The 11,254-nt window shown below is 44.8% G+C and overlaps 1 protein-coding gene and 1 pseudogene across 1 annotated transcript; both read left to right on the forward strand.

The window, feature by feature from the left end:
- Nucleotides 1-5,038: 5,038 nt before the first annotated feature.
- LOC111970828 (reduced folate transporter-like) lies at nucleotides 5,039-10,891 on the forward strand. Its single transcript, XM_023997546.3, is given in 9 exon segments — nucleotides 5,039-6,269; nucleotides 8,137-8,664; nucleotides 8,666-8,936; nucleotides 9,859-9,927; nucleotides 9,930-10,050; nucleotides 10,227-10,276; nucleotides 10,279-10,367; nucleotides 10,482-10,586; nucleotides 10,588-10,891. Coding segments are annotated over 9 exon segments (1,605 nt in total). The 5' UTR covers nucleotides 5,039-5,996; the 3' UTR covers nucleotides 10,687-10,891.
- Nucleotides 10,702-11,254, forward strand: part of LOC111971042 (reduced folate transporter-like) — a 2,597-nt pseudogene continuing 2,044 nt past the window's right edge.

Genomic DNA, 11,254 nt, shown 5'->3' on the forward strand with positions numbered 1-11,254 from the left:
AGCCATCATCATCAGTTTCCTCCTTACACCTGATAAAAAACAGCTCATGTCAGCTCCTTGTTGTAAGAGCCATATGGGAGTAAAATGGAACTGCCAAAACCGTGAGGCATGTACACAAGCAGGTATGTTTCTAGAGCTACAGTACTATGGATGCATAGAAGCAGATAGATACATTAGATTACAAATAATGCGGCTCCACTGCAAAACGCTGCACACTTCAAGAGAGTTATTATGACAATGTGAATTATTTCTTATGATTTTCAATAAATGTCACATTATTGAGCTGCATTTTCCCACACTTGTTAGAAAACATTGAATCCATCCTATTTGAGAGGTTGACACTGGAACAATAAGACACAGTATTGCCTGAATGGGCAGGTTCTGGATCTTTAATGTCTTTTGAACTCTGCAGCAAGTGTCCTACTGTACAGAAAGAGGGTTATGAGAAGTCAAGAATACAAGCGTCAATAAACACTTATGGCGAAACCGTTTCGACTCTCGCACTTTCAAGCCATAGAGACCGCATTCTGGTGTTCTTACCCCAAACACAGTCGTTGGACATTGGTTAACAAAGACGTGTGAAGCTTGTAAAGAAAAAAAAAAACATTTCAATTTTGTTGACTCTGTTTGTTTCTAGTACAAAACTATGCATCTTATAGAACAGAGAACGCCATGAGAATATTTGTATGATCACCACCAGTTGATATATGTTGCTGAAATTGGTCGAGATGACCCCAACAAACCGTGTCCACATGCAGGTCACAGTAGTTACAATGTGCCAGTTCTACTGGCTAGTAAAAGCACAGTCGTAAGTGTATAACGCAACAATAATTTAGTAAACATCCAACACACTCAGCCCTCCCTCCAAACTAGATTCAAAACAGGAAGTTCCAACCAGTCCCAGCCAGCTAGGAGCACATTCGCCTGTCCATCCTCAGTACCAGTCAGCATGCCTTCCCTCTAACCCTGTTTACAGTTGGCGAATGCAGTGAGGCCACGTGCTTTTGATTCAATTTAGCAGGTATATTACACATCTGGGTAAGGCAATTAATCCTGTGTGCAACATAATTCCATTTGCTAGCTAATGGTGCTGCCTCCCAACCTCCACAGTACAGGAGACAATGCATTTCTAAGAGGAGAAATAGGGTACGTTTTGTACCTACTGTTGGAGCATCTGTGGGCTAATTAGGTCAAAAGCCTATGACAAACAGCTGAAAAGAACAACCAAAAACACGAGTCAGCCTGGTACAAACAACCACCACTGCACCCCAAGCATGAATTTACTTTTTATTTTAAACTTTCAAATGAGGTGACATTGCCATGCCCAGAGAGCAGGATACCGATGTTTTAAAGACCAAAAAATAGGAGAGAGATAAGGGAGCTCTTTTAGACTGAGCTTAGTCTGGGTAGATGAAATCCATGTGGCCTTGCTGGCTGATTTTAATCCCCTGCTTCTTTCTCTCCCTCCCTGCGTCCCTCTGAGCAGACTCACCAGAGCCATGGTCTGCATGGAGGAAGAAGGGCCAGGCAAGCAGGCGTCTTTCAACAGCAGCCAAGGAGGAAAATGGAAGAGAGCTTCCCAGGATCACTGGCTGTATGCAATGCCAACTGTCTTGAATATCTCTGACCTGACAGCACTTGATTAGAAAACAKCAATATGGTGTAAACTTATCCAGGGTTGTAATTCATCAKACGTCGGAAATTAGAGGAAGCTAGATAAAGTCCCTTTCTGAATAGGAAAGAGTTGTGCTTACCTTGACCCGGGAGAGGGAGGGATGGAGAGATGAGGAGAGTCAAAGGGATGGAGAGTAGAGGGTCCAGGCAGGGAAGGGGTCTGGGTAGGTCCCAATGGGGTAGTCCAAGAGAGGGAACGAGGGAGGAGTAGAGAGGAGAGGAAGGACAGGGAACAGGGAGACAGGGAGGTGAAACGTAAACGCTACTCTCTCCCTTTCTCTCTCTCACACACACACCCAAACACACACTCACACAGCCTACAGACAGGAACTAACACAAGCAGTTACTCCCAGGATGGGAGAGAGAGTGTCTTACCCATCCACAGACACTCAAACACAGAGAGCAAGAGTAAGACCTGGCCCACTCTCTCCTACTGGCCCAATGAGAGGCAGCTGTAAAACTGCACGACCAATGAGAGACGTTGAAGGCAGGGCCAATAAGTGCAATGACTCATCCAGCCAATCAGAGAAATTGCCTTTGGACTCTTAGAACCTCCCTCTCTCTTAATGACAGATTTAGGAAGGTGCACTTAGCCTGTGTGAGTGATTTAAGACCTGGACCTGGGACACATTAGAGTGATTAGATTCTGATGCACCTAGACCAGTGTGATAACACAGTAGGCAGCATGCTCCCCTACAACACTAGCTGAGATCCAGTCAGGTGCTGTATTGCATGCTACAGTCATTCTCATGTACGGCTACCCTCTTAAAGGAGGTTACGCATGACATGTTGCATTATTTCTGGAACTAGAAGCACACACAGTCCGTGCACAACGACTACTACCACAGACACACACACAACACACCACATCGGAAATGGCAGCACCCAGACTACACCCACAGGAATGCACAACAGACCCACACAGGAAATGCACATGCAGTCAGACCAGCATCACAGGAATGCACCCACACATGAGCACACCACAGCAAGGAATGCAGCACACAGGACACAGCCCACAGGAACAACACAGACAACACACACAGGTGCACACACAGACACCCACACAGACACACACGAACACACACACACACAGGAATGCATGCATACACACGTACGAGTTGATTGTTAAAGAGGGAGGAGAAGTGAAACCTCTGATTCAGCAGTATTTCAGCCCTCTAATAAAACAGCTGACAGGCTGTGCTGTAGAGGATGTACCTCCTCTATACTGTACAGGAGTGCCATAAAAGATTCATAGAAAGTGGGAGGGGAAAGATGGGCACAGAGGGGAAGTATGGGCAGGTTTACCAGCTGTGATGAAATAGTGTGGGTCGCTGTGAATAATATACAGGATATTGCCAAGTCAAAAGGTAACAGGAAAATGTTGTGGAAATTATGTCCTAAGACTTATTTCCTATCTGTCTGATTCCTTATAACACTGATCTGAAAGAGATAGATGTTCCTAGTTGAAAGCACAGAATACATTCATGGGTGAAAGTGATACAGCAGAATGCCGCCACCGTATGCATGCATGCTATCCTTTCACATTGGGTCTGGTTCTAAAGGAGGTGACACAGAAGGAAGTGTTTCGTCTGGGAAACAGCACTAGATGCAGACAGGCCTGGTTAGAAAAGGAAAGGTTGGATGGATCAAATTTGCAGTGAGGCCTTCCTCACAGCTATGGCTGTGATGTCCATGAAATCAAGGCACACTGTTGGACTGCTAGGATACTGCATGACAACCAAATCCCCAGATATGTGTTTATTGGATTCTGTTGAGGGCACAGAAGATATCTCATGACTGGCTAAATCATATACATTTAAAGTGCTGTGACAATGGACTGAATCTCTCCATGTAGCCTGAGACAGTTTTTAACTTAAAACCAACCACATGATATCAAATTGGTCATGCATACTGGGAGAACTATTTATACATGTAGTAAATACGTTATAAATACCCTACCAAATCCCATAAAAGAACCAGTTTGAAAAATAAGTAGACAATGCACAATAGGTTTTGTGACATGCGCACTGGAGAGCGTCAGTCACCACTCCATTGCTATGCCCTCATTTATAGCACCAAAGGTCAAACTCAGTTGCAAATGTTTGCTGAAGTTTGTTTATGATGTTGCAGGCGTTTTCAAGCATATTCATACTGTAGACGTATTCCAATTTGTATTAAAAGCTCACACGTGACGCGAAAGAGAACGTTTACAAACACTTCTCATACGTTTTCTCCTCATACTATAACAACGTTACTTTATTCAGTTACATTGTAACGCCGACATGTAGCCTACTAACCAAAGATTTAATATGACGTTCACACTGAGGGGATTCGTTTATCTAGCTCGGGTTACCCCGATGGAGGAGTTTGTATCGGGTGAAGGTGATTGCATTCATTTTGGAACAGGCGGCCTGACGGGCGTGAGCCGGTTCTAAACAAAAGTGAAGTAATTAAGCACGTGGAGTGATACATCGGATTAGTGATGAGTCAGATTCTGTGCAAAAGTGATTGCGATAAAACGCTTTATCTGCCTTCCCAATGAAAACTAGTTTGAACATTCAACATGTATTTTTATGGAAAAGAGATGTTGTATGTTTCGGGACGATTGGCCGAGGGGGCAGATTGCTGTTGATTTGAGAAGGGCGCTCCTTCTCCCCGCTTTCCCCCGATGACATGATGCGCATTGCTCGGTTCAACCCGGGCCAGGAAAATAGAGCTCCCTCGTTTCACAGCACGCGACGGCCACGTACAATGATTATCCATGGGGCAATGTTCAGTTGCGTGCTCAGTAGAATGCTCTATGTTTTGTTAGGGTGTTTTGTCTTATTAATTAAATGTTCATGTGATATTATGTCCTAATATATTGGAATACATATGTAGCCTATTTTGATATTGATATTAAAGTAAAAGTATTGATCATTGATGATATACTAATGTTAATTGATTAAATACCTTTTAAGGTGCATTTTGGTTATCTCCGGTCAATCAACAGAAACTACAGCCCCCATAGTTCCTTGCAAAATCTCACAGACTCGTTGCTCTGAAATGCATTCATTGAACAACAGCGCGCACACGAGTTCAGTCGGGAAAGAATTTAGAGGTAGGTTACCTACTTTCCTTGTCAATTATAAAGATTGTATGTACATGTTTTAAAACCCAATTATTGGTGTCAACTTCAGCTAGTAACAAGTTCACCAATGTTCCTGCAATAAGATAATATTAACTCGCATGATGGAGCTACATTAGCTAGATAGTGTAGCTACTGTAGGCAGTTAGCAAATTTTCTGGCTAGTTGATTTTAGCTGTAGCTAGCTCTCTGACATGTTTACTAGCAAGGGTTTATCAACTAAGCTCAGCTACCTCTTCCGACAAGCTTAGCTACCTTTAGCTAACTGACGTTAGGTATTCCAGACTGGAATCTGGTTAGCTAACGTAACTAGTTAGCTAACATTGAATATGCTCGTGCCAGCCATGCGTGCAGAAGTTGCACCCCTGTTTTAGCGAAACTTTTTAAAGTAACTATGTCTGGTCTCACTGCATGCAGCATTGCAATTACAAAGCTATTAACTATGGTAAACTTAAATGCAATAGCTGGTCAAGAGGTAGACGTTACAAAAGTCGTTGTGAATCTATTTTTGGAGTGTGTCAACCCCAAGTTAATAAATCAGTCCAAGAGAGAACAACAACATTATAATACACTGACTGCACCCAAATAATACTCGTGACCTGACAGCTCCGATCTGTTAGGGTTGTTGTTTACATGGTTGTTACTAAATACGTGTGATTTGATGTCCCTGCCTGGAGAGGAGCAGCTTTGGACATAGGGAGTTTGGTTGAGCACCATCCCACAAAATAATGAAGAATACAGCACTCTGTCAGAAAACAAACTTTAAATGACTATTTGCAAACATTCTTGTATTTTACAGGTTCACAATGACCATAAGTCCAGCTGTAAACTAGCTTGCTTTCAATCATTGTTAATCCWTGGAATGGAGCAAAGGTTGACATTCTCTCATACATACAGTATGAAAATGGCTGCAGGTAGCACTTTAACTCCATGTTCGTCATTGTGAAAGGTTTCTCTCTCACCCCCTCTGTAATGTTTAASACTGGATCCTTTGTGGAACTTGTAAGGGAGGAGTGCTAACAGGAATCTCTACTCATTGTCTGCTTAGAACATCTGAATTGGAGGTTTAGGCCCTACTCTCTGGTTTCTATGAAAATTCGTATAGCAAGCCTCTTCACTATAGCAATACCACTTAGTCGTTTGATACAGTCAGAGGTAGACTTGGGACTCCAGTGTCCACTGTCAGGCCACTACCATGGTGGACAAAGACGCTATGGTGAGTGGGGATAGGGCTGTGGAGGAAGAGGCTGAACTGGACCTGAAGGAGAACGCCCCTGGAGAGCCTGACCCTGAGATGGCTCTTCCCCCACCYGAGGACTCCTCAGACGGCCAGACCAAGACAGCCCGGACCTGGGAGTTGTCGGTGGTGTTCCTGTGTTTCTATGGGTTTATGGTGCAGCTGAAGCCTGGGGAGCCCTTTATAACACCAAACCTGCTCAGCATGGAGAAGAACTTCACCAGGGAACAGGTCAGTGATGCACAGTCATCYCCCTATAACAGTTTGGAATGTTGGTGTGCTGTGTTTTGCGTGAGAGTGCAATGTGTGTAGTGTGTGTGTGCAACTATCCGTGTGTGTGTGTCTTAAGTTAACCACAGTTTTTAAGGGTGGGTAGATGTGTAGGAGKTAGGGCTGCACGATGTGGGTAAATAATCGAGTTGAGAAAAAAAAGAATTCTTACCAAATGTTGCGATTTGATGTTAAAGATCAAAATACTAGGGTGAACTGTTGGAATCATAGAAATGGAATAACTTATATTACGAAGTAGGGCTGGGAATTGCCAGGGACCTCACGCTACAATATTATCACGATACCTAGGTGCCGATACGATACTGTGATTTCATTGCGATTCGATGTTCCAAACATATTGCTCACCATTTGTCTGCTGCAGAGGAACGAGAGAGAGCCATGAGAAAATGARTTTTGATCAGTCATGGAAATAAAAGTGCTGAAAACAAATTGGCTCCCTGTTTAAATAGAAGATGGAGAACAGCGCAATTTTTGGGGGGGCGATATTGTCAGTGGTATGATATACAGTCACAAATAATATCCCGATATGTAACTGTTTAAATTTTGTCCCCCATCGCTATTAAGAACCAAAGTGGAAAGCGGCATTGTTCTTGTTTGGAACGATTGGTTGACTGCATTGACCTAACAGAATAGCATGCAAACTTACAGTGAATTAACAGCAAGGAGGAGGAACTGCACTGCTTGGTGGGAAGCAGCCGCAAGAGGAGAAAAAAATGGCGGAAACTATAAAAACGTCCATTACACGTTTCAAAATATTGCATGCGATATGGATCTCTTGCGATATGGATATTGCACGTCAATATTTTGATTACGATGTGAGTTCAATAATTTTGGAGCACTAGTAGGAAGGATCGAGAAACTTATCTTCACTCTTGCTTAGTAAACAAGTATATTGTTAGTCGTGTCAACTATTGCTATCGGTCTTCTACTGAATAAAAAAAAGTATGTATTTAACCTTTATTTAACTGACTTGCCTAGTTAAATAAAGGTTAAATGTAAAAAGAAAATGATATATATATATTTAAAGGCCAGGGCATGTCAGTTCAACCTGAGGCCCAATTGATTTTGAGGGATATGAAAGGCAATGTCCTGCGCTGGAGGCTATAGCCTTGTATGATGCGCTGGAGGCTATAGCCTTGTATGACACGTAGAATGACAACCCTGATATAAGCTATATCAGCTGACACGATTTCATCTGAATTTATACTAGAGCTTGAACTACAACTGCTCAATCCTAAAGTAATTGAAAAAAGTGCCAGTTTATTATTTTCCAGTGTTCCTTAGTCATGGAACCCACTGGACTGTAATAAGGCTATCACAGTGTGAGTGCAGTAACCCTCCTCGGTATGGTCAAAGTTCACATTCCTACAAATTAGGTCAGTCTCTTTTTCTGATTGGTTACTATAGGCTTGTCTGGCTCAGTATCAACTAATGAACCTAATGGCCTGACGTCTGCAGACTCATTGGAAGGTGTCCTTGCATACAATGTAGCTTTAGTTCAAATGAAGGGGATCAGTGAAGGTTTTTGCTCCCCTCATTTCCTGTAGAGGGGGATTAACGTTGTTGCATTGGCAAAAGGTGTCAGCACAGCGACAAGGTTATTCTGAACAGCACATGAGGCATGTGCATTTGTCAGTGTTCGAGGACTCACAGGAAACTAGCCTAAATATGCAATTTGAGAACACCTGCCGGCACATTTTATATAGCCTTCAGCTACAACAACTTTTTACAAGGAAATTAGTTCCATGTAGCCCTCTGTCTCTTCTATGTGGTTTCCCCTCTCATACCCGCCATTCTCTTCCTCCAGGTGACCAATGAGATCAACCCGATCCTGTCCTACTCCTACATGGTGGTGCTGGTGCCAGTCTTCCTCCTGACAGACGTCCTGCGTTATAAGCCCATCCTGGTCCTCTCCAGCCTCAGCCACGTGGCCATCTGGCTCCTCCTCCTCCTGGGCTCCTCCCTCTTAGAGATGCAGTTCATGGAGTTCTTCTACGGCATCACCATGGCAGCACGCGTGGCTTACTCCTCCTATATCTTCTCCCTGGTCACCCCAGAGCTCTACCAACGCGTGGCCAGCTACTCGCGCTCTTGCGTCCTCATGGGGGTGTTTGCCAGCTCAGTGCTGGGCCAGGTGCTGATATCCGTGGGCAGGCTCTCCTTCGCCACGCTCAGTGCTGTCTCCTTGGCCTTGGTGTCCTTTGGCTTGGTGCTCTCCTGCTGCCTGCCCTGGCCCAAGAGGTCCCTGTTCTTCAACAGGGCCCACCACGCTGCCCAGAGGAACCTCCAGGAGCAGGCTGCCGCCCAGTCAGAGCTGGCCAGGATAAAGCAGGGCGAAGCTGGCTTGGGTTCAGGTGATACCCCTCCCTGGCCCTCTCAGCTCTGGTTCCTCCTGGAGGGACTCTGTGTTTATTCAGATGCTGAAGGAACTGAGGAACGTGCCGCGGAGGCCCAGCCTGAGACTGTGGAGCCTGTGGTGGGTGTTCAACTCCGCTGGCTACTACCTGGTGCTGTTGTACGTCCATGTCCTGTGGAACAAGGTGTACCCCGCCACGGAGAACAAACACGTCTACAACGGAGGGGTGGAGGCTGTCTCCACACTACTGGGTGAGGGATCCATTTCCCTAGGTTTTAGTCTGGGTACAAAGGCCCTCCAAAGCCAGGTATACAAGTGTTTTAATAACCAATGTGTAGTATTCACCTGGTTCTTTACTGTCTGACAGGGTAGGAGCCTGTGTTGCCAAGTCAATGATTCCTACAAAATATTAACACCCCTACAGCAGTTGGCAGAGGTAGTAGTGAGACCACCATGGCAACATGCTTCAAGGTACATCTTTTCTCAGTCAAATGAGTTGTCTGGCATCACGTGTCGTCAGGTCAATAAGTTTGTCTTAGACCAGGGTTTCCCATCTCCAGTTCTCCAGTACCCCAACAACACACGTTGTTGTAGCCCCAGGCTAACGCGCCTGATTCATAGTTGTGAATAGTTACAAGTAGAATCAGGTGTGCTTGTCTGGGGCCACAACAAAAATGTACACTGTTGGGGGGGACTGGAGTTGGGAAACCCTGTTTTAACTGACCCCTCTCCAATGGTTTATTATGACTGAAGTTACATGACCTAAACAGTTGACAAGGACAGGAGACATACAAAGCCCATCAATCTAGAAAGAGGAATTCCCATGAGCAGAATGTGGTGAGACAACAGAAGACTAACAGTCCAGTTCTGTTGAAAGGTGGTGGAAGATGACGGTGGTTTAGATGTTGATCACAGGGAGATGACGACAGACAATGTGCTGCTCCCCATAGTCATTTAGTATCATTATTTTATTGATGCATAATAATAACAAAGGCTTACTGACCGCAATCCCTCTGTTTGCCTTGATATGATGTCGTCAAACTGTGACCCTGAGTCCACACACACACACAGCATTTATTAAATGAAGTTCCCCCAAGCCTTAATCACCTACTCAGTCATTAACTTAGTCAGCTTATCTTCTTCGACTAACTTCACCTCGTTAACTCTGTCCAGGTGCGATCACGTCGTTTGCAGCAGGCTTCGTGAAGATCCGCTGGAACGTGTGGTCTGAGCTGGTGATCGGTGTATCACGGCTCTGCAGGCTGGCCTGCTGCTCCTCATGGGGACCACCAGCAACATCTGGGTCTGCTATGTGGCCTACTCCCTCTTCAAGGGTTTCTACCAGTTCCTCGTGCCTATCGCCATGTACGTTTCTTTAGGTCTACTTTTATTTAACGTCATTGTATACATATAATGGGATTTTGAGGATTTTCATGTTCAGATGTATGCAGTATATGAATGCATTGTCATGGAACTGTCACGTCTTTCTTACTTTAGGCTGTACATTTAATCTGCTGACTATCCTGTTGTGGTGTTTGTAGTTTCCAGATCGCCTCGTCGCTCACAAAGGAGCTGTGTGCCCTGGTGTTTGGGTCAACACTTTCCTGGCAACCATTCTGAAGACCATCATCACCCTCATCGTCTCTGACAAGAAGGGTCTGGGACTAGACGTGCACTCCCAGGTCAGTCACACACACTCTGATTACGACCACGCTCAGACAACTTCCTGCAAGCTGACGTCACCCATATGGGAACACCATATGCTTTCTAATGAGTGCTGTTCTGTTCTCCAATAGTTCCTGGTCTACTTCTTCTACTTTGCCTTGCTGACGGTTATCTACCTGGGCTGTGCTGCCTGGGTCATCATTCGCCACTACAGGAACCAATCGGCAGGAGGGGGAGGGGAACACCGACCAGGCCACGCCCACTGAGCTATGTTCCGTACCATCAAACCCCGCGGAGACGGAACCTCTGTCCAATGGGAACAACGTGAAGGCCTGAAAGGGATATTCCGGAATGTTGGCAATGAACCCTTTATCTACCTCCCCAGAGTCAGATTAACTTGTGGAGACCATTTTTATGTATCTGCATGCAGTTTGAAGGAATTTGCTAACTAGCGTTAGCCAAAATGCTAACTGCCATTAGCGTAATGACTGGAAATCTATCGGAACAGCTAGCATGCAAGTTGTTCTGTAGACTTCCAGTCATTGCGCTAGCTAACGCTAGTTGGCATTGGCTCGCAAACTACCTCTAACTTCCTTCATACTGGATGCAGAGACATAAAAATTGTATCCATGAGTTCATCTGACTGTGGGGAAGTAGATAAAGGGTCTCATTGCCAAAATCCTCAACTATCCCTTGAACATTGTGTCATCTTTACATCAACACCTAAACCCCCTACACTGACATTGAGTGGTCTAAACGGTCTGGGAATCTCTCGCTACGGTTTCCAACGACTGCACAGGACAGATGAGACTTAGAGGTGAGTCGAGACCTCATGACACTTCATTGGATGTGTTGGTGGAGTGTAGTTTACCAGTATTAGTGAACAGTCACTGTTCTCACCTTC

Source organism: Salvelinus sp. IW2-2015, linkage group LG12 (assembly GCF_002910315.2).
Source record: "Salvelinus sp. IW2-2015 linkage group LG12, ASM291031v2, whole genome shotgun sequence".
NCBI lineage: Eukaryota > Metazoa > Chordata > Actinopteri > Salmoniformes > Salmonidae > Salvelinus > Salvelinus sp. IW2-2015.